Source organism: Xenopus laevis, chromosome 3L, assembly GCF_017654675.1.
Source record: "Xenopus laevis strain J_2021 chromosome 3L, Xenopus_laevis_v10.1, whole genome shotgun sequence".
NCBI classification, from domain to species: domain Eukaryota; kingdom Metazoa; phylum Chordata; class Amphibia; order Anura; family Pipidae; genus Xenopus; species Xenopus laevis.
The window spans coordinates 106,369,790-106,394,831 of record NC_054375.1 but is presented as its reverse complement, the minus strand read 5'-3'; the positions used below and the strand labels follow the sequence as shown (position 1 = coordinate 106,394,831).

The window sequence follows — 25,042 nt, the reverse complement described above, 5'->3', positions numbered from 1 at the left end:
TTTCGGATGTGCTTGTTGGGAGTCCTGATGAGAGCATGGGAAGCAAGATATGTTATTAACAAAATCATTATGAGTTATTGACTAAACCACTAAATGAGCTTATTATGAGTTATTGACTAAGCCTCTCAATGAGTTTACTGTTTGAAAGCATATATAAACTGGGGTCACCATTTGGTCAGTTGAGATCTCACTTGTGGGGTTGACGTGTGCCGCCACAGGACCTTCAGTGCTCTGTTTGAGTGGTTCTGTGAGCTGTTAGGGATCTCCCAGCCTTGGTTGCAGATTGACCGTGCTTTGCTCTTATACTCATTCGGTAATGTATATCTTTTTCATTCTATGTATTTAATAAACTTTTGCTTATACATAGCTAGTGTGTTTGAATTACTTCCGAGAGACTCGTAGTGGGACATTCACTAAGATTCGTTATTGTGCCAGCATCCACTTCGCCGCACTTTGCCAGGTGTATTTTCGCCAGCGCTACACAAATTCACTAAAATCCGAAGTTGCGCTCAGGGGAAGCGTAAGGTTGCGAAGTTGCGCTAGCGTTAATTCGCCAAGCAAAGCAAAGTTTCGCTAGCGATGGTTAATTTGCATACGGCGCCAAATTCAAGTTACAATGGAGGTATGTGTAGCAGCACTACTCAAGCCTGGGAAACCTTAAAAACAGCAAATAAAATTTTTATTTTGCCCTACACATGTGCCCACTGTATAGTTAAGTTGCCATGAGTTAGGAAATGTACGGGGGAAGGAGGTTAGCCCCAAAAAAAAATTTAGATCTTTTTCAGCCTATCACCCATAAAAAATGAAAAAACGCCAGCGTTTTTGGGACTTAGAAAATTTTTTAACTTTTTTTGAAGCAATCCCTATCTACTCTAGATAGGATGTCTGGCGTAAAAGGTAGCGTTCAGAAAAATGTGCACTTTAGTGAATTTGCGTAGTTACGTCCGTTGTGCAAATTCGCCAGGCGTAAGGGTGCAAAGTAACACTAGCGAATTTACGCCAGCTTCCGTTAGTGAGTCGGCGAATTAACGAAAATGCGCTACGCTGGTGCATTCATGCTAGCGTTAGGCGCTTCGTCGTTTTAGAACCACAATTAAAAAAACTTTCAAACACAATGACCAGTAGGTTGCAATGTTGTTAGAAATTCATTATATTGGTTTAAAAGCTGCTAATCATTGTCTTGATAACTAATATGAAGTGGGAACAAAAAAACATTTGGAAAACTTGATGCAAGAAAGGTAACAAGCAAGATATTAGGCACTGCATAGATGTATGGCAGTGTAAATCTGAATTTGTAGGTGGTGCTTTTGTTGAGATCGACTAAACTTCTAATAAATGAAAATGGCTGATCAATTAAAGACTTTGTCATGGAGTTACTGAGCACAGATACCATTAGCTTCCATAATGAAATGGGATTCTATAACCGAAAAACTGAGTTTTTATAATTTCAGCAATTTGTAAAATTATATTTATTCTCATCATTGTATAATAATATTTATTTAGTTAAATTGTGGCTAAATACAAGAGACCCTTATGGGCAGTCCCTTTTCAATTCTATTGTATGTGCCATTGAATGTATGGTAATAAGACACTTTAGTACAAGAAATTAGTTTACAGAGAGAGAACAGAACATTGCCATTTGCCATTTAATACTGTTCTGGGCGCTGTTTATTGCATTATATGGAGAATGGCAGATCCACTTACTCAAATGCAAATATGTAGAGCTACAGAACAGAAATAAAAAGAAAATTCAACACATGCATAAATGATGATGTCTTTGATTCATTGATACAATTAAACTGAATATTTTTATGCTGAGAGATGTATTTTTAATATACAGTAGCTTTTACACCTGCAGAAATATGTTCTCTATGATGTCTATTGAATCATCACATACCAATATGCAAAGGGACACTACGTATATTTGTATTTTTGTGCTTACCTGCACTAGATATAATTTAGAGTTTCTATCCTAAAACAAATTATTTAACTTTAAATTGAGCCCCAAGGGGAGGTAAAATGGGGTATCTGATAAGGAATGTGTGTAGCTTAGTAGGCCTGGGGTCCCGATGGGAAGCTAGGCAGTTTTAGTATAGAGTTGGGGAAAAAGGAGGCAGGAACCAGTGTCTGGGAGCAGGGTTAGTCCTCTAACAGGCAAGTAAGGGTTGTTGGTTAATGTAAATGTTTGTTATACAAATGGTTTTGTTACAAGTTCTATTTGTTCTATTTAATCAAGGTTTCTAAAATCACTAAACAAGAAGGTTGATAAATGGGTCTCCTTATGTTATGGTTAATACATAAATAAACTGTGGCCTTCTCTTTCCAACCAAAATGTTTTGGATAGGGTTGCCACCTGTCCAGTTTTGACTTGAACAGACCATGTTTTTGAGGGGCTGAATTTCCTTCCCAGTTCTCCACAGAAAAATATCCAGACAGACCCCGTCAATTTCCCCTAAGATCCATATTAACCCAAGTGTAATTCATTTGACTAGATAGCTGTCTGGAAAATAGAAGGAACATATTATGCACTCTAAATCCCCACCCACTTAGTATACCACTACTTTACACATTATGTATTCTTTGTTTTTGTTCTTAAACTGAATTATGACATGATATACTGTAGACATTAAAGTATATTGGCAATTTCCACTCAAATGCCATTTGTATGCCCATACCACAGGTTTTAGCCTTCTGTGATGTATTTGATCTCTATTATCCTTGAATTAAATTAAATATTATGTACCTAGTTGCCATTTTAAGAGATAGATTGGCAAAATTACCTTGGGTATACACTTTTAATGTCAATTAATTTCAGGGACATTAATCCATTATTTATTGTCCTCGTTTTCAAAAAGCACAGGAGAGATATACATTTTAATCGGTGAGCTTTTCATCATTGACGCAATTATCAATTTATCTTTACAGGAAATGGTGACAGTGTGTTTAATTAACACATTTAATATCACATTCCCTATATTTAGGGTGAAGTGTCTAAACATTGCTAGTATCAAGCTGTTTGCCACAAGTCATCCTTGTGAAAAGCTAAAACATGCAAAACCCAATGATGAGCAACAACTGTAAGCACGAAAAATTGTGTGGCACCAATCCCTTTAACATACACAGCAAATTAACCCTTACTATTTCAGATAAAGTTTCTTCTAATTTTGCAGTGTGTTTTAAGCTTTTTGCAATTTGCTTGTTTGAAAGCACTAAGAGCAGTTTGACTTTGAAGTTTAGAAAGGAAGTGATTTATCTATATGAAGAACAAGAGCTTTAATTTGTTAACTACAAAGGATGAAAAGCATTTTACAAGATACTTTTTCCTAAAAGCATTTAATAAGACACAAATAAGTGTTAATTTGCCTTAATCCAGCTAAACAAGTCTGTCTTCACAGATTTCCTTCAATAACCCAGAGTCAGAAGGAATTTATTAACAGTCTGGGCCAAAAGCTTTATTGTCAGTTTCCCAGTACACCACAATTCCTTTGCTTTAAACATGACCAGTAGTCATTTGTGGGTTGACTTGGAACCCAGAAAACCCATCTTATGGGTTGAAATTTCGGTGACCATTTGGGGTTAGGGTTGAGTTCAGGTCAGACTGGATAAGTACACTTCTCCTCTGCTCCTAAAGATTCCCTGTCTTGGAACCAGAGGTGCATGCAGGAGCGGGAAGACGAGGGTATGGTTGGGTATATGTCCTACAATGGCAACACTTTACTGGTTAGGGTTGATTTATATATTTATAAATCTGTTCAAAGACCCACACTCCACTTGTGATAAATTAAATTGCTTTTATTTTGTACAAATCAAATTGCTTTTATTTTGTACATGTATGACCATGTGCAAAATAAAAGCAATTTAATTTATCACAAAGTGGAGTGTGTGTCTTTGAACTGTTTTATATACACCACTTTTGACCCTGCACCCAGATTTATCTAATGAAGTCCGGATTCAAGTGTGGCTGCTTAGAATTGACTATATATATATATATATATATATATATATATATATATATATATATATATATATATATATATATATATATATACATACAATATATATATATATATATATATGGTTTTCCCTTGAAAAACCTAGCACTTAAACTGCTAAAGCCAGGCTAACAAAATGTATTAGCTGATCAAAACCGCTAATGTGTGTGGGTAGAAGGTTAGGAAGACTGGTGTATTGAGGAAGTCACAGAAGAGGTTGCATCTATAGCAAATTACATTTTGTTTTCAGGGATGTGGAAGATTATGCCAGGGTGATAAGAGGTGGTTGCATGCCTAAGAGAGACAGCAGGGTGGACTTCAATGTTTTTGGTGAGCAGAAAGATAAAAAGGTTGTTTTATTGGAAACAACAAAATTAGAGAAAATTAAGGGGTTAATTGTGGAATAATGCAGTGATGAAAAGGAGGATTTTATATTGGTGTGAAGAGAGGCAGAGACTAAATGCAGAGGCTGATGCATGTGATATCATGAAAGATGCAGAAAGGTGGTTTTGTTAAAGTGATATACTAAAAAACTATTCTTCACAATATTATATCTACATTTGGAGGCACATTTATTAAAGGTCGAATTTTCGAATTAATGCGAGTCTTTGAAAATTCCCCTAAACTCCCATAAATTCTAAATTCAACATTCATTAAAAAAATCCAATTTTTCAAACTTGATGAATAACTCAGAGAAAAAACTCGAATCTTGTTTTTTAAATTCAAATCGAATTCAATTTGAGCTTTAGGGTCGATTTTATTCATGTCAGGAAGGCTGCAAACAACTCAAAATTGATCACTGGATGTCTCCCATCGACTTAAACAGCAATTCGGCAGGTTTATGGTGGTGAATAGTCAAATTTGAGTTCTTAAAGCATAAGAATATGATACTGTACATCTCTAATTAGCATTTTTTTTAAAATTCTAATCGAATTTGAATAACTCCCTAGTTGAATTCGACAGTTTTGACCATAAAAATTTTGAATTCAATTCGACCCTTGATAAATCTGTACCTAAGTTACCTATAGGTCATGTTGATCATTTTCACTAATAGAGCTGCTTCTGCAATTGTTATTTGAGGCCTGACTTTTTTGCCATTCTGACCTATGGCAGCCCCCTCACTGAGAAACATGGGGGATCAGATAGGCAATGTAAAAACAATGGGCAAATGCTTTTATGGCAAAATTATAAATAGCATGCAAAGATAATGGTATGATGGAAAAAAGTTTCATTTCTGATGTCAGTATCTCTTTAAAGGGATTCTGTCATGATTTTTATGGTGCACTTTTATTTCTAAAATACACTGTGTACACTGCAAATAATTCACTCTATAATATAAAATTTCATTCCTGAACCAACAAGTATATTTATAGTTGTAATAATAGTTTGTAGTCAGCCTTCTCGGGTTATTTTGCCTGGTCATGTGCTTTCAGAAAGAGCTCGCACTTGTAACTGAAAGGGGTCACAGTGGAGCCTGGATTTTTTACTGTAGAGTGCTGTTCTTAGATCTACCAGGGAGCTGTTATCTTCTGTTAGGGAGCTGATATCTGGTTACCTTCCCATTGTTCTTTTGTTAGGCTGCTGGGGGGGGAAGGGAGGGGGGTGATATCACTCCATCTTGCAGTACAGCAGTAAAGAGTGACTGAAGTTTATCAGAGCACAAGTCACATAACAGGGGGCTCCTGTGAAACTGAAAATATGTCCAGCCTCATGTCAGATTTCAAAATTAAATATAAAAAAAATCAGTTTTCTCTTTTGAAAAATGGATTTCAGTGCAAAAGTCTGCTGGAGCAGCACTGTTAACTGACGTGTTTGAGAAAAACATGTTTTCCCATGACAGTATCCCTTTAAGACAGATGTATAAGTTGATTTTTGGGTTTGTAGGTAAAGTGGAAAGAATTATATATTGGAAATTTGAGAAGAAACTTGCATTTATAATGGTGTTAACGAAATACAGCAGCATTGATACTCTATAATCACTGAATATGCAAAGAAAGTAGTGTTCTGTTTCAATTGAGTTTATTGTAATGATCACCTGCAGTACTGATTGTTATGGTACAGTACTTCTTAAAAACATCCCTTCATTATTTTGAAAAAATAGTTTTTTTCTTTGTTGAATGTTTCTATTAAATAACGTAATTGATAGAGTGCACAGTTAACCTAAACTAACAATAGACTGTTTAAATCTCTTCATTGCAGAACATGAAAAGCACCGTCTATGCAAGAGCACAGATTACATGAATCTGCACTTCAAAGTAAAATGGTTTTATAATGAATATGTTAAAGACCTTGCTGCATTCAATGATACCGTCCCTGAATATTCTCTGTAAGTCTTTCTTCTGCATAACTGAATTGTTATGACACGTTACAGTTTATGGCTGAACTGCTTTTGACTATATGTAAAAAACATGTTTTCTGTTACATTTATGTAGTGTATTGAGGTCTTTTCATTTCAATTCTGCCGCAGGGGATAAATTAAGGGACATCTTAAGACTCTAAATAACTTCAAGCAATTTAAAAAATATTGATTCTTTTATATGCCAAGCCGATAACACCAAATTTAAGGGTCAGCCTATGTTTTTAAAGATGAAGGGGGTTATTTATCAAAGGTCGAATTTTATAGATATAGAATGGACTCACAACTCAAAATATTTCCAATTTAAGAAAAAATTCAATTGGAAAAAAAACTGTAAACAGTAAATTCGAGGTGAACAACCCAAAAACTTGAATTGATTGCGTTTTCAGCAAGAAAATACTTGAATCACTCGAATTGATCGAGTTTTCGAGCCAAATCCACCCAAAAAAACTCATGAATGAAGGCTAATAACTTTTTTAAATGATTCAGGGACCTCTGCCAGTGACTTATTGGATTTTAGCTGGAGTATTTTTGGATTTTAGCTATTTCCAGCTTTGGGGTGTAATACTGTACATCTTTAAAAATTCAAGGTTTTTTTACCCTGAAAAATTCTATTTTTTTATTTTTCACATGAAAATTCAAGTTTCGAAAAATACCCTCACAAATGTGAAGAATTTCGGGTTAAATACAACTAGACCGTTAATAAATCTGCCCTTAAAAATCTGAATTTGAAAAAAGATAATACATTTTCAATTTAAATGCACAACAATAATGCTTATGAATTGGCCCAGTTAAGGGCTGATCTGTTAAACAAATATATGTGCTAAATGAGCAGATATCTGTCTGTCTTGTTAAATGTTTTTAATGTGTCATTTTGGCAGCCATAAAGGAACAGTTACATCAAAAAATTTAATTGTAATACAAATATAATGCAATGTTGCCCTGCACTGGTAAAACTGTCGTGTTTTGCTTCAGATTTTTTCAATTTCTGCTATTGCTACAGCTTGTTTATATGAACTATAGTAGTGTTTCTGAAGCAAACAGAACATTTTTATCAGTGCAGGGCAACACTACATGATATTTTCATTACTTTAAAACACTTTTATTTTTTTGGTGTTACTGTTCCTCCTAAAGGAGAACTAAACCCTAAAAATTGATAGGTCTAAAAATGGCATGTTTTATATACTGAACTTATTGCATCAGCCTAAAGTTTCAGATTCTCAATAGCAGCAATGATCCAGAACTTTAAACCTGTCACAGAGGGCCACCATCTTGGAAATTGTCTGCAACACTAACATGCTCAGTGGGCTCTGAGCAGCTGTTGAGAAGCTAAGCTTAGGGGTTGTTGCAAATTATCAAGCAGGAAATTAGGTTGGCCTGTAATATAAACTGAGGCTACAGGGCTGATTATTAAATTCTGATGCTAGTTGCACTGGTTTCTGTTCTGCTATGTAGTAATTATCCATATCCTATATACTAACCGAAGGCCTATCTATGTCCCGAGTGGAGGGGAGGCAGATGCGCACGCAACTTCGGTTAGGATCTATGAGATGCGCGCGCAACTTCAGCCGAAAGACATAGATGCGGCCTTCGATTAGCAGATGTGCTGGAAGGTTAGGATCAGAACAGGTTAGGATCGGGGAGGCAGATGCGCTGGAAGGTTAGGATCTAGGGAGGCAGATGCGCTCACCGTCTCCTTCTGCCTCCCGCCGCCTCTTCTTTCCTGCTCACTCAGGCGGCGACCGCTGGAAGGTTAGGATCTAGGGAGGCAGATGCGCTCACCGTCACACTAGGGGAACCGGTTGCGTACCTGCACGAAAGTCTGTATAAGCGTCGGCCATCTTGCTACTCCTCTGCGACTTTGTCATCCGCCCACTGCCAAATCCGCCCACTAAAGTCTGTATAAGCGTCGGCCATCTTGCTACTCCTCTGCGAGTTTGTCATCCGCCCACTAAAGTCTGTATAAGCGTCGGCCATCTTGCTACTCCTTTGCAAGTTTGTCTAATGGCGGCGCTAGCGTCACTCTAGGAGGGGAACCGGTTGCGTACCTGCGTGGGTGGCCATTTTTAGCAAAACGGGCTATATTATCTCCAAAAAATATTGATGTTGACATGATAAACAACCAAGTGATTGCATTACTTCCTGGACAAAGCTGTGTCTTTCTGAGTACTGACTGTATTGATTCTGAAGACGAAAGTGAGAAACTTAACTTCCCATTAGAATATTTAAACACTATCAACAATGCTGGATTACCACAACACAATCTTATACTCAAAGTAGGAACAATAGGCATGCTGTTAAGAAACCTTAAGGGTAGGGGCACATGGCGCGATTTCGCCGCGATTCTGCGCTAAGCGATTTGTCGCTGCGTTTTTTAAGCCGAAATAGCTTTGCTAACTTTGGCGCTGGCGTCAATGCAAATCGCGGCGAAATCGCTGCGCTAATTCACACGCGGCGATTCGTTTTCTATTGTCGTCCGAAGTTGCCTCGCTGAGCGTTTCCGGGCGACAGTAGAAAAAGAATCGCCGCGTGTGAATTAGCGCAGCGATTTCGCCGCGATTTGCATTGACGCCAGCGCCAAAGTTAGCAAAGCTATTTCGGCTTAAAAAACGCAGCGACAACTCGCCCAGCGCAGAATCGCGGCGAAATCGCGCCGTGTGCCCCTACCCTAACACTAAGCAAGGTTTATGTAACGGTACACGGTTGGTTGTGAAGAGCATGAGACAAAATGTTATCAAGGCAGAAGTGCTTACAGGATCCCATAGCGGTGATACTGTTTTGATTCCCAGAATTGACCTTACCAGTTCTGACCAGGAATTACCTTTTAAACTTAATCGACGACAATTCCCCATTAAGGCTGCATTTGCCATGACAATCAACAAATCACAAGGACAAACATTGGATAAAGTCGGCATTTACCTATCTGAGCCTGTGTTTGGTCATGGTCAACTTTATGTTGCATTTTCAAGAGTGCAGCGTTCATCTGATGTTAAAGTCAAGATTTTAAGTACAGCTCACCAGGGAGAACTCATTCAAGGACAGGAGAACATTTTCACAAAAAATGTTGTTTATAAAGAAATTTTTCAGTAACACTTTACTACCAATAAACTCAAAATTTAAGAATTCTAATAGCAGATAGGTAATAACAAGCAATAGGCACAGATTCACTCTACATCCCCACAAATTAGCGTCGCCAGTTGCTGCCTGGGGATGCCGAGTGAATCAGCACCCATCGCATTTTGCTGCCTCACTGTTGTTACCATTCTTTCATTAACGATTCTTTAGAGAATCGGGGGTTTACTGGTTAATTACTAATCAGCCTTATACTGTGACAGTTATATTCTATGTGTACTGTATATTTTGAGTTGGTCCCTTAGCTCAGTAACTGACAGCAGCACAGAGCATGTGCAGTGAATCCACAGAAAAGAAGATGGGGAATGCAACTTGGGCATCTTTGGAGGCACAGTTTCTTTATTTAACTTTCATTGTCCTTTATCAATGGAAAGTGTAGGCACTGGGCATTTACAAATAGGCCACCAAAAAAGGTAAAAAGAAAAACTTTATTTATACCTTATCATAGAGATGATTGCACAAGACTGACATTTCTTACTACTTTTTGGTGGCCTGTTTGTGGATTTTTTGAGTGCCCAATCCCTACACCTTTTTGCATTGCTACAGTGTGTCTGCTCCCCTTGGCTTAGGGGCTGGAGCACCTGGACCACTGCAGTGCTCTGGTGAGTTTTCAACTTTGATTTATGTGCTGATGCTTTTCTTTTTCTTTTGTTGAATCTTGGCAGCCTACTTATTATTATTATATTCAGACTGGATAGCTCATTCAAAATGAGATTAAGGGGCCGATTCACTAACTTCGAGTGAAGGATTCGAAGTTAAAAAACTTAGAATTTTGAAGTTTTTTTTGGCTACTTCGACCATCGAATGGGCTACTTCGACCTTCGACTACGACTATCGAAGGATTCGAAGTAAAAATCGTTCGACTATTCGACCATTCGATAGTCGAAGTACTGTCTCTTTAAAAAAAACTTCGACCCCCTAGTTCGCCATCTAAAAGCTACCGAAGTCAATGTTAGCCTATGGGGAAGGTCCCCATAGGCTTGGCTAACTTTTTTTGATCGAAGGATATTCCTTCGATCGTTGGATTTAAATCCTTCGAATCATTTGATTCGAAGGATTTAATCGTTCGATCTAAGGAATTATCCTTCGATCGTTCGATCGAACTATCTGCGCTAAATCCTTCGACTTCGATATTCGAAGTCGAAGAATTTTAGTTCCTAGTCGAATATCGAGGGTTAATTAACCCTCGATATTCGACCCTTAGTGAATCGGCCCCTACCTGTTATCTTGGAAGAAGGGGTCACTCATCCAAGAATAATCTGGGTGCCAGTTGTGTGGTATATGGTGTAATGGTTATTGCTATAATATAGATCTCAGCCACAGTGTACAAGGCCCTCCAAGCTGAAATGCAAGGCATTCTTTACTAACCTGAGTCTACACATTGGAGTGCTTACATTGATGGCTCTCAACAAAGTTAATTCAGACTGCTCTACTAATTAACCATGACTGTCTCTATTGGAGATTCTAGTAGGCTCCTCCCCTCTAACGTCTCATGCTTTCAATTCCCCTGGCTTGCCCTATTTGTGTAGGGAAGACCTGTGAAGAAAGCTCTCTGCAATTAAATTTAATGAAAGAGCACTTTAAAAACAGGATCAAGTGATTAGACAGTAATGCTGTGCAAATTTCCCTGGTAGCAGAATGACTTGAATGAAATGAAGGGGTAGAGAAGTGAATGTTAAGGGAGATTGGAGAAAAAAAGTAAGTGACCATGAAAATAGCATTATATAAGGATAACAAAATGAAAATACAAAAAAACAAGAAACATATGAAGAGTAAATATCTTGAGAGGATCAAAAAAAAGAAAGGTTAGACTAGTTTACCTATGTGAATCAATACATTTTTTACCATTCTAACATTTTTGTTAGGTTAGTATTATGTTTTGTAAACTGCCCTCTGACAACATGGATATTGTATTAGCTGAGTGAGTTTTTATTTTCATGTTTGTCATCTAGGTGGTTTGAGCCATTTGTTATACAATGGCTGGATGAAAATGAAGATGTATCAATGGAATTTCTCCATGGAGCTCTAGGAAGAGATAAAAAAGATGGGGTAAGTTTATTTGTGCTTTAATGTGATGCATTTAAGGCTTCCCAATACACAGAATATAAGGGGAGAAAAAAATGTGTAAACTTCAATGATTATGACACATTGATTAAAGACGTTCATTAATGACTGTCCAGTAGTGTATAGCAGCTAGTGATGAACGAAAGTTTCACCACAAAAATGATGCCCATAGACTCAATTGCATGTCAAAAATTTGATGCCCATAGACTTCAGTGTATTTTGGTGTATTTAAGCGAAAGGGGTCAGATTTGCCCATCACTATTAGCAGCCATTAGTTTTTATATCTTTAACAATTCTACTTAAATTATTATATTTATAATAAATGGAAACTATGAAGCAGATTAATTATAGAGAAATGAAAATCCAGAAGGATTCTCAGAAGTCTGATCTTTTTAAAATGTTAAATTGTTTAGTGATTAATATTTTACCATTGATCCAATAGCAATTATCTTAAATAGTTGTGTAACAAAATCTTTTGTTTGCTCGTTCCCTAGCAAATGGAATGTTGTGACTTATACACTTTTACTCATATAAAATAATCACATAGGCAAATTCAATTTTTAATTTTGTATTTGTCTATGTGAATTTTGTGGTCAAAGCCTCATTGCACCCCCGCTTAATGTTTTTAAAAATTAGTGGTGAGCACAACTTTCTCTTGTTTGTCATATGAAATAATGTTTCTTCATTTGAAAATATATAAATCAAGCCTTTATTATAAGTTTATTATATTCCATGTTTGTGTCCTTAGTTCCAGGCAACATCTGAACACGTACTTTTCTCCTGTTCTGTTGTTGATGTTTTCACACAATTGAATCAAAGCTTTGAAATTATTAAGAAACTGGAGTGCCCAAATCCAGAAGCTCTGTCTCATTTCATGAGGAGGTTTGCAAATGTAAGTCTTTAAAAATCTCTGTAAATTAGTCTCCGTAATATATGCGAAATACTGTATACATATAGGGGCTGATTTATGAAAAAGGTGTCTTTTTAAGAGGCCACTTATGATATAAATTATCTGTTAGTTAAGTATTAATTCTGAAGTTGTAGTTTTCTTTTAACAAGAAATTTACACTTCTATTTCAGTCCAGAATCACATGACTTTCACCCCCTAATGTAATAGTTTGCCCAGGAGCAATAACCAATGGCAACCAAAAGCAAGAGGTTTGCTTTTAAACAGGTGACCAATAAATGCTTCCTGCTGATTGGTTGCTATGGGTTACTACATGTTATTACACAACCCCCTAAGGGTTCAGATTTGATTTGGCTCAGCAATAATTATTCAGCTAAATTCAAAGCCTGCAAAAAATGCTGGGATGCGGCCAAATCCCAAACTGAATGCTGGATTTTATGCATTGGGTGGCCAATAGTCAGACCCGGAAACTGAATTAAGTTGAATGTCCATTATTATTTAAGGGGTTAGGGAAAAGGAAAATTCACACTTTGCATACAGTACACCTTCCACAGTACACCTTCCATGTGAATAGAAGTCAATGGATGTAAACTTGCAAAGATAGCCCCTACACAGTCTTTTTTTAGAATAATACAGTGCCATAAAGGGCTTGTCCTTCAGTCCCTTTGGCACTTTCATTTATTGAAAGTTTAAACTGAAATTCAGGGTCTTTTAGTGGAGAGAGTACTACTCTTTGTATTAGAAGTGCAGCCCTATCTTGCCCCATTGAGAGCAAATGAGGGTAAATTGCATTGGGGGTGCTGATTTAGGTGGAAGCAGCCATGCAGTTTCCCACAGTTTTCTAGTACTTCTATGACATTTTCTGCCAAACAGTAGAAACACAACATTTGTTTATGGCAGGGATTGGAAATATATTTAAAATGTGAGCCTGTGTCCAATGAGACGAAGCAGGATCAAATATCCTTTATCTGAAAGACTCTGTATTTAGTGCACTGGTGATTAGAATGCCTGTGCTTGATTTAACAATGAGAGTAAGAGAGATAGGAGACTTAGCTGGGTCAAAGTAAATAAATATTATTTCACTTGTAAGAATAAAACATGTAACATAACATGCCTTCTTAAGCATTTTTTCACGGTTATCTAGGATCAACACATGTAAGTTGCCTTGCATACAACAATTTTAATGGATTCAGATGCCAAAATATTTTCTCCTGTGAAACTGGCAATTTCCTGCATGCAACCAATAATTGTATGTATCACTAAAGAGTGTACATTGTAGTTCTAGCCACAGTCTTAACATGGTCTTTAGTAGTGTTTGAAATAATTTCTCTCTTTCTCTCTGCCTGTTCTTTGCTATTACTGGTTATTACTTCTGACCATGTGACATCAGACAGTGCCTCCAAATTAATTAAACTGTTCTACCAAACAGGAGGCCCCTCTCTAGATGTTAGGGCATCCCTTTTTGCTATTGTCTGCATTTTTCTAAGGAGATTATTTTTTCAGACCAATTCACTATTCCCTACCCTGGGTCAACATTTCACTTTATTTAGACCATGCTTACCACTCCATTCTGTTTTGAGAGGATAATCACATGTTATAGAAGAGATAAGAGAGGATATAAAGATTATGGAACAACAAGACACAAAATTACTATGCAGGGTAAGGCAGGAACCTCACACTGAAGTAGAACCCATCTGTATAAGCCAGTAATATTGTCATCTGTCCAGTAAATATGATGATTCCTGGGAATCAAGTTACAGCCATAGGAAAACTAGTATTTTCCAGAATATGTGGCAACTATAAAAGACAATAGAATCTAGGGTAAATATATAATGCATACCTTCATCTATACATATTTAGATTAAACAAATACAATGAAAAGATTATAGAAAGAGAATAGTTTGTTTTTGCGATTAACACTGGGTAGTTTTAATGCAGTTCTTCTTTAGCAAGTACTATGAATGGAATTATTGTAGCATTATTTTGGACGTCAGAGGTTTTCTAAAATTTGCTATCGATCTTGGAATATTTACTGTGTGTTACTACAAGGCCCTAGGCAATTAAATGAGTCTGCCAGTGAGAGCTCAGACGCATTCGAGTCATTTATATCAAGGTATAGTGTAGATGAAGTAATACTCCAGATTTACTGTTCCAGAAATATATGGTCCATTACGGAATTACTGGTTTGACTGTAAAAGTCTCTTCTGTTGAAGAATATCTAAAAATCTTGCTTCGCTGTTATGAAACATCACTAAAAAAGTACTATGTCCACTATAAACTGTAATTTCCCTGGAGCACTTTTGCCAATGTATTGACTCATTTTATATTTCATATAGTACAAAGTACTGTAACTCTTCGTGTACATATCGTTGAATGTTTCTAGCACATGTAGCAAAGCAGAGAGAGAGTGGGGTTCTCTGAGACAGAATGGCAGGACAGAATGGAAAGAGCATTTGACTGACACAAAAGGGCTCTTTCAAAATATCCTACTCAATGTATAAAGTGCAAAAAAATAGCTTGAGGCATTGTGCAAAGGCCGGTGCTCTTTGTTTCAGTTGTAAATGCCCCCTAAAGTCTCAGAATAGGGCTTTTGAATTACAGTGTGCAGTAATTTATAAAATAATGCAGTAACAGGTGGACAGGAACAGGTTGTGCACCTCCCACTATACTATGATTAACCTAGTTTCTTTCACTTCTAGTGCAGGTGAATGTGTGGAGGTTTTCATATACTGCATTTAGCCAGAAGGCATTCAGTGATTAAAAGCACATTTCCATGTGGATGTCAGCAAACTAGACACCATTTAAAAGGCTAATAAAATGGTTCATGTGTTTTAGAATTAAGTTATGAAAGGTTTATATAGTATACAAACAGGCTGAAGAAATGACATAGGAATGGCTTGGGTTTAATAAAACAGATGGGAACTGTTAATGTGTCATGATCGATGAGGCAGCAACCCTGGAGCTGCATATGGGATCATACCCTTTCATAAGCACAAAAGCCCTGTGGGGCCTGTGTCTTTTTGGGACTCTCTGCTGTGGGACCCTAAACATGGCAAGAGATTGATACAAGGGATGGTACAGTCATGGGTTAAATAGAATCATGGTCAAGGCAGGCAACAAAGTAAACAGAGACAAGAACAGGCACAGAGTCAATAACAAGGAAGACAAACAGGAACAAAAGGCCAACGCCAGTTTGGGCAATGATTACAAGCAGAAAGGGTAGTTTAAATTTGAATTTGGTGCCAAAATAACAACACCGTGGGGGGAATTCACAAAAGTGGTGATACCAAGACGAAATAAAAGCGGAGATAAAAATGTTGGATTTCCCACCAATTTCACAGACCTCTCTCTCCACTTTTGTGAATTTGTCTTTTAAACAGACAGTTTTCAGATTTTGTCTTTTGCACAACATTTTAAAGACTTTTTTTCTGAATTTGTCTTTAGTTCTTACTACATCTGTCAATCAGCCATCAAATTGGAATTTTTGGGGCAGGGGGTTTATTTTACCCAGGGGGTTTATATATCATTTTTTTGGGGATAACCTGGGCTTTCTAAATCTTTCCAAATGTTTGTGTAATTCCACTTCTGTAACAAGATATAAGGGACTAAATACAAGAAATGCTATTTTGCATAATATAGGGATTTGTATCAGAAATATGTTTTATTATCTTAGATCAAGTGTCTAATTGCTGCTAAAACTAACAAAATGACTGGGAGGCTTTACTTTTCCTTTAGATAATATATTCAATTGCTAATATTGCCTCATTCATTAAGATAAAACTAGTAAAATAATGCAAGTGTGAGTTAAAAAAAGTTTTACATATCAAATTGTATAAAATACACTTATTTTTTTAATCAGTGTTTTACTTGTTTTGTTAATGAGACTTTTAAAACTATAGACAGAAACTTGTGCCCTGACTATAAAATGCTAATCCTTATTAATATGATAATATTTCCCTAATGGGGCACCTACAAGAGGTGTGAAATGAAGATTGGCTGAACCAAAACAGAGCAGATTATTTTAGAATTGATCTGACATATGGGGAAGAATTATACTGAGCTTTACTCCATTTTTAAAATATCGGGAGAAAATGTAGTTTAAAATGTTGTTTTTGCGCCATTTTTATGTCGTTTGAAAGAAAAATTCATAAAAGTGTCTGTAAACTGTCTTTCTTTCACTAAAATATGAAAAGTGGTGGTTGAGTTGGAATTTAGGCGGATTTCTGTTTGTGAATAAGAAGAAAGTATTTTACTCGAGTTTAGCACCACTTTTACTTTAGAAATGGGCTATCTCCACTTTTGTGAATTCCCCACCATGTGTCAGGACCTATACAAAGGACTATGCAGGCAGAGAGGTAAAGCAGCACACTGGTCTCACAGTTCACCTTACAGGATGATTTTAAAAAGGGTGAAGGAGAGAATACTGTATATTGTAGAGAAAACAGAAAACTATTCAAGAAAAGGCCATGCCATGATCAAATTGGAATCTCAAAAATAATGTCAGAGTACTATTTAAAGGAAGATGGTAGTGGATGCTTGGCTCTCACAGGAGCAGTAGACTCTAATCGGGAGATATAATAAATGTCATTAACAAAAATATATTTGCAATGTATGCGAAATGGAAATTTGTATTCGTATTTGTTCTATTTTTTTTTTCGTTTAAACTGTAAAAATAATGTAAACATGCTATGGATATGCACGAGGGTAACAAGAAAAATAAGAACTAATGAAAAAAACACTAACTATGACTTTTTCACACAAATAATGCAAGTAATTAGGTATACTAGATTGCTGTGATGGAAGTCTGAAACTCTTATATAAGAGTGCCTTGCACCAATCTGGGGGCAGCATCTATTCTAGAGCTTTTTTCAGATCATGCAGTACAGAAGTAAAACCTGTATTTAAATGCTGCCTTCAACTGGTGTTAAGTACAGTGTTGCACCTACAGTATAGGCTCTAAATACTGCAACTGATTTCTGCAACAAATAATGTATTGAGCAATAATGTCTTTTCGCTTTGAAAGCACATATTCAAATAGATCAGCAGCAACAAACAAAACAAACACTGAAACTGCCCGCATCATGATATGAAATAAAAGTCTGTTGCTGATTCTCTGTGACTTTAACAAATAAATCTATGCTTCATTGGATTCAGCTTTGTGACACTTTGCACAGATCATGTGGAAAGGAATTGCCTTTTGCTGCACTCGGTTTCATGACTGTGACAAATACTGCCTTTTGGCCATTCCAGGCAAGACATCTGTCTTTAAGGCAGTTTTTTTTTCTGTAATATTTTTGATATGTCATAATATGAGCAGCACTGCTGTCTTATTTATGTATATTTACTGTTTTGCATAATTTTTGTTTTTTAGGAATACAACACAAAACAGTTCTATTTTACTAAAAACATTGTGATTGAAAACCATATTGTTTTAGAGCTTACTTTAAAATTGCCAGATATTTTTGTCCTAATCATCTGGTTTAAGCAATTTTGGTCAAGCCCTTTTGGCTCATAACAAACTCCCCAAAAATAACAAAGTGATCATAACAGTAATGCCACTCTAGGGCTTTAATTAAAAAAAAAGCAGTTTTCCACAAATGACTAAACCTACTTTAGTCTAGAAACCAATTATCTCTTTGGAACTCCTGGTGGTAGGTCTCTGGAGTCTCTGGAGAAAAGGCTCAGGTTACACAGCAGATAGCAGATAAGCTCTGTAGAACATAATGGTGTTATCTGTTATCCACTATTTAACCTGTGCCATATAGCCTTTTTTCAATTTCTGCCATTGCTACGCAGCAGCTTGTTTATATGAACTACAGTAGTGTTTCTGTAGCAAATAAATCAGTTTTACCAGTGCAGGGCAACGCTACATGACATTTTCACTACTTTAAAGCACTTTCAATTTTTTGGTGTTACTGTTCCTTTAACCCATTTTTGATTTGTTTTGAAATAAAGACATTTTTTATAACTTAGCACCATTTTACAGATTATTATACATGGATTTTAAATATCAGAAAACTATTTTAATTTTTATATTCACTATTTGCTACAACCTTTTAACATTGGGGTAGTCGATCATTTGATTTGCTTTGGCTTACAATTAGGCAGCTATAAATAAAAGGCCAATTATTTTGAGTACTTATAGTTCAGAGATTCATTTGTTAATGATTTTTCATTCTACAGGTTCATAATTACACGCAATTAAATCTTTTAAATTTAGAGCTTTAAATTTTAAAACCTTTAATGCAACAGAAGCCCCTCAGGCAACAAAATGAATAATAATTAATGAATCCCTCTTTGTCAAGGTGGAAAACTGAAATGGCTCTTTAATGTATTGGATCTAGTCTTGCTTACTTCACTAGTTTGTGAGCCAACATTAATGTATTTATCATTCCCAACAGTTCTAATTTAAAGCAACAAATGTGGTGAGAATATATTGTACCTTTAAAGGAATACTGTTACCATATAAAACCTCACTGCTAGCTTGAATTGATTTGGTTCTGTTTAGTGATGGGCGAATTTGCAGTGAATTTCTGCTTCTGCGAAATTAGCGAGAACATTTCCCGGTGACAATTCCAACACCGGCGACAAGTAAACGGACATCCGTTGACTTTAATGCACGTCAAATGTTGAGTTTCGCAAATTTTTCGCCCCTTTCACAGGAAATTCGCAAATTTTGTGGTGAAGCAAAACAAGACAAATCCCCCCATCACTGGTCCTGTTTAGTTTTCTTTCATACAATATATATAAATTGTTATTTGTTATTTATATACAAATATATATATATAAAGCAACAAAAACCGCACTCACAGGACTTTTGAAGGTGCAAAATCAAAAAATATTTATTTCAACGTTTCGGCTATTCACTTAAGCCGTCATCAGGATGACGGCTTAAGTGAATAGCCGAAACGTTGAAATAAATATTTTTTGATTTTGCACCTTCAAAAGTCCTGTGAGTGCGGTTTTTGTTGCTTTATCTATGATTTATTATAACCAGCACCTAGGCAGTAACAATTGTTATGTGTGCACCAGATTTTGGTCTTTTCAAATATATATATATATATATATATATATATATATATATATAGTGTATTCTGCAGTGTCTACAGATATTAACCAAAAACATTCCCATTAGTTCCTGTCCCAGTGAAGCTTACAGTCTCTACATTCACAGAACAAACAAGCTCAATGCATTTAGTGCCCTGGCTGGAAACAAATCTAGGACTGCTGAGCTGCAAGGCCACACCGCTGCTGTTTTCATAAAAATCCCATTGTAGAAATGTTGTGGTTTTTACTTGCACACTCTTTGGGCAAAGTTCTTTTTTTATAATTGCAACAAACTGTTAACTTGTTTTAGATATCATTTGTGGATAAATAAAGCAAGAGTCTTGCTGAGAAAGAATAAAAGGCAAATTGTAGAACCTATAGCACTGACATGTGGCAACTCCATAAATTCTCTATATTCAGGTTTTTGTTTTTCTTATGGTCCCTCTCACATCAGCCACCATTGTGGCCTACAGTTTAAAGAGCTAAATGATAGAAAGGATAAATAATATTATAATTGACAGGGGAAAAAAGTATACAGGTATCCAGAAACCCCTTATCCAGAGAGCTGCAAATTACTGGGAAGGCCATCTCCCATAGACTCCATTTCAATCAAATATTCCCTTTTCTCTGTAATAACATAACAGTCCCTCGTACTTAATCCCAACGACTATAATCATTTGGAGGCAAAATAATCCTACTGGATTTTTTTTTATGTTTAAATGAGTTTTTAGTAGACTAAAGGCATGGAGATCCAAATTATGGAAACACACATTTTCCAGAAACCCCCAGGTCCTGAGCATTCTGGATAAACAGGTCCCATAACTGTGTAAATCTAATGTTACACATTGTTTTCAGCTGTAACTTTATATTTCAGTAACTAGTCCCTATAACGTAAGACAACTAAAAAGAAAAAGCTACAGGGATTCATTATAATCAATGCTTCCCACCAGGGTATTTTTATAAGGTCCTCCAAGTCTAATCTTGATTTAGCAAGCAAGCTTAAAACTTCAAGCATAACAAGCTTATGGGATGCAAGCATCTCTACATTTAATGAGTTGCTCATAATCACACTGAAAGCAGGGGAGTATCATTCATGAAATGCAGGTTTGGAAAGATTTGTTGATATCACTTTGAATAAAAGGACTCCCATTAATGTTTGAAGAGTACATTTACCATAAGGCACAAAGACCTATGAGATGATAAAAGAAGATGGGCATACACAACACTAAAGAGTTTCTAATATACAGTGTTGCAACATGCCTAAATAATTTGGATTAAATTTGTGTCTCATATACAGAGAGGGAAAGTAGCAGTCTCTATAATGCTACCTTATTTTGGAAGCAATTTTACATTTCTACTTTATGTTTTACTGTAATATCCATGATTTATCATCGACTGACCTATCATCTTTATTTATTTAGATAGCATCAGGAAGTTATACAGCACCTTACAATATTATTGTCTTACTATACCTTGATAAACAAGGGAAGCAGAACCAAGAAATACATTGACATATCCCACACTCCACCCAAGGGTAAAGCTCGCCAACTCAGCAACAACAAAATCAAATACATATATTTACAATTAGAGTTGCTTCCAGTTTATTTCCTGAAGATGAGAATTGAGTTAAGTTTGAATATCTAATGTCTGAACACTCCTCGTCTATATTTAGAAATAGGAGTGGGATTTGCCATATTGCTCATCATTTTACATTCACTCTCTATAGACAACAGTGGTCAAACAGTAATCCATTAGAAAGGCTATGGGTATAATGTGCTTTTAAATAATGTCTCTATAAAGACATTTATATTAACAATACCAATTAGCATTACTATTGATGTAGATCAAAAATCTGTGAACTCAGAAACCTCAATCACTTTCCATTAGTGATGAGCGAAATTTTTCACCAAGTTTTGCCACAAAAATGACACCTATAGACTCCAATAGGAGAAAAAGAATTGCGCATCAAAAATTCAAATTTCAAATTTTAGGCAAACCAAAACGGGTCAGATTTGTCCATCACTTTTTATGGAATTTTTTAAAGGAATTTGTGATGTGGTATTTAAAAGGTACAGGTATTTGGGTTTGATTTTCTTCCTTATATTGAGATTGCCATGTTAAAAAATTAAGATTTATCTCAGACAATGCATTGTGACTGTCACTGTCATCAGGGGCAGAAGAGCATTGGGCAAAATGCCGCTCACTACCAGTCACAGTTTCTTATAGTAATGTATTGGATAATCTGTGCTTAAACACAGCAGTGGATGCTGGTGGATCTTGGCTCACTCACTAGAGCATTTATGTGCATAGTTCTGTCTCTCACAGATACATGTGCTTCAGGCACACAGACCCGGATTTGTGTCAAGGCCACAAAGGCCCAGGCCTAGGGCGGGATGCCACTCAGCCGCTTTATGGAGAGCATGGGGATGCGCGGCTCCCCAGTGCTACAGCACATGCGTGGGGTAGTCCAAAGGGCGTCCCCCTGGGAGATCCAGCCCTGCAGGCACAGTATATGTCATTATGGGCCAAATTCAATTAAACGAGAAAGACTCATATTATCATTCAATTCCAGATTGAAGCCAATACATATATTTGAATCTGGTCCCATTTGGGATGCTCACAGAGGCAAAGATTGGCATTTGGACTACTGCAGCTTTCCACCTGAGGACACCAATGATCAAACCACCAATCGTCTCATTTACATCATACTTTGCATCCTGCCCCAATAAATTATGCCCATTAAATGTGTCTGTAAATACGTTTTCTGCCAGCTCATAGGGTCATTAATAGCCATGTAACACAGAGTGAATTTTCTGGTAAAATGACATCCTCTTTCTCCTCCTTCATTTAGACTATCAACAAAGTGCTCCTTCAGTATGCAGTAATTGTATCCAATGACTTCAGCTCATACTGTGGCAAAGAAAATGTGGTAAGTTACTAATCTTTGCATTCAAAGAGTCTTCATATACAGTCATATTGTCAAATGCTGCTGTAGGTTCTTCTTTGTGTGTTTTTTGTGCCGATTTTCAGTCCATACAGATACAGAATAACAAAATAAGTTTCTTTTTTTTTAGCATGGTTACACATAGCCCTACTCAGGCTTTTTTAAATTACATACATTCTTATGTTAATGAGATACACCTCCACAAAATCAATAAAGCATGTGGCACTATCATTAGTTTCTGTTACTTGTACAGTATGTTATAATAAAGGGCTCATGAATGTCCACAAGTGCAGTTGAGGTTCCTGCACTTTCCACCTAGTCAGCTGCGCGTAACAAAACTTTCATTAAACGTACTGTAAAAGGCCACGTTGCACTTCTGTATAATTGTGCTCAGCTCCTGCCCTCCAAGTTCCCATTGATGCAGGGGAAGCCATGTCCCACCACCAACTTTGGACCAGTTGGTAGCACCAGGGTTCCCTCATTGCCCTGCATCAATTGTTGTAGTTCAGTTGCACCAAAAGAATAGGGTGCAACTGAATAGCACCCTAAATGATGCCAGCACACACATAACAATGAAAAAAAAATAGTGCCAGCAAATTATGCAGGGCATTAAATTCTTTGAATATACTTATCTTGTGTAACTGCACCCTATTTGAGACTAAGCACACAAGCAGTTGCATCAATTTTGCAAATCAGATACAACTCCATCAAGAGTATCACTCCTTTTCAACCACTATGATGATGGAATTCTGAGGAAAACACTGCATTGTGGGGGGAAAACATGTTGATTGTGCTTAAAATTGTACTTTGCTCACTGCATTTGAGAACATACATGTGACCTAAAATGTTTATTAATGGAGAGAACTGCTGAATTGTGAATAGTATGTGGAAATACAGTAGAACCCCCAGGTTGCATTTTTCAGGAACGTACCAGAACCAGAAAAAAATAGTGTAAAAACAAACATTTTATAGACATTATTAAATATCATGGATACTGACTCCTTAGCTCCTGATATGACAGAGCTGTTTAGGCCATGTTTAGGGGCGTAACAAGAGTGCGCTGGCCCACCCGCCAGAAAAATAGGTGCTTGCACCTGCCCACAACCCCCTGCCACACCATATGCTCGCACAGATACGAGCACTTCAATTAAAAAAAAGAAGAAAGTGGCAGGGAGGGGGATTTGAACATTATAGAGGAAATAGACCCTGAGATTCTGGCCCCCTTTTCCATGGCCCTCTCCGTGACCACAGGGTTTGCTTCCTCTATAGTTACACCAGTGACCAAATTCTTTTTATATAACCGAAGTGTTACTGCACCTAATAAGAAGATCAGTAAATTAAGAACATGTAGGGGCACATTTACTAAGCTCGAGTGAAGGATTCGAAGTAAAAAAAACTTCGAATTTTGAAGGTTTTTTTTGGGTACTTCGACCATCAAATAGGCTACTACGATCTTCCACTACGACTTCGACTTCTATTCGAACTAAAAATCGTTCGACTATTCGACCATTCGATAGTCGAAGTACTGTCTCTTCGACTACATACTTCGCCACTTTAAACCTACCGAGCTACAATGTTAGCCTATGGAGACCTTCCCCATTACTTTTCTAAGGGTTTTTTGATCAAAGGAAAATCCTTCGATCGATGGATTAAAATCCTTTGAATTGTTCGATTCGAAGGATTTCATCATTCGATCAAACGATTTTTCCTTTGATTGATCGTAGTACTTGCGGTAAATCCTTCAACTTCGATATTCGAAGTTGAAGGATTTTACCTCGAGGGTCGAATTCGAGGGTTTATTAACCCTCGATATTCGACCCTTTGTAAATGTGCCCCAAAGTGTCAGATTCAGTTTGATATCTCCTTATCTCCTAATTCAATTCCAGGTTTTCCCATAGAGTCAGAGGCAGTTCATTGAGAAAAATCTCACTGTTTATCACATAAAGGACCAGATTTAATTCCATCTGAATTTGTTACCTAGATTTGGTTAGCTCATTGAATTGCATCTGTCTCTATGGGAAAAAATGGAAATGATTTTATCAAATTAAATCTGTCCAGAAAAATCTAGAAATTAAAAAAAAAACTAGAAATTAATTAGGTTTTTCACATGATAATCCCTAAAATGTTTTTTCATTGAGATAAATCTGGCCTAATATTTTGTAAGAATATTTGCTAAGAATAGGCAATACTGATAAGAGTCCTGAATTCTCTGGGTTACTATGGTGACGAAGAAAGATATCTTCAGTCACACAGCGAGCGATCAAGCTTGAAATCTAACTGTAAATCCTCATTGTAAATGATGTAATATGCAGTTGGTAAAATAATCACGTAATGCTACGGGCTATTAAGGTACATTTTCTCTGCCATGATTGCCTGCTTGCATTATGAATGCACAATTTCTCTTTACCTATTGGATATGAAGCCAGTAAACATAGTTAAATATGAAATTTGTTTATGTTAACCTTTAAAATCTGATTTGCATTTTTAGGTCTTTTTAACCTGTTATAGCAGCTACAGTATAGCACATCAAGCAGTTTCTTTAAACTGTGAAACAATCCTCAGTTGCAGAAATGGAGCTACAGATTTCAGGGAGAGCCAGC

At 36.6% G+C, this 25,042-nt stretch overlaps 1 protein-coding gene across 2 annotated transcripts in view; it reads left to right on the top strand.

The window, feature by feature from the left end:
* Nucleotides 1-25,042, top strand: part of LOC108711380 (protein unc-13 homolog C) — a 240,663-nt gene that overhangs the window by 168,613 nt on the left and 47,008 nt on the right. For both annotated transcript variants that reach the window (XM_018253063.2, XM_041586773.1), the window contains exons 20-23: nt 6,192-6,318; nt 11,433-11,529; nt 12,293-12,436; nt 22,350-22,427. In XM_018253063.2, coding sequence (XP_018108552.1) covers nt 6,192-6,318; nt 11,433-11,529; nt 12,293-12,436; nt 22,350-22,427 — 446 coding nt within the window. The remainder of the gene's footprint in view (nt 1-6,191; nt 6,319-11,432; nt 11,530-12,292; nt 12,437-22,349; nt 22,428-25,042) is intronic.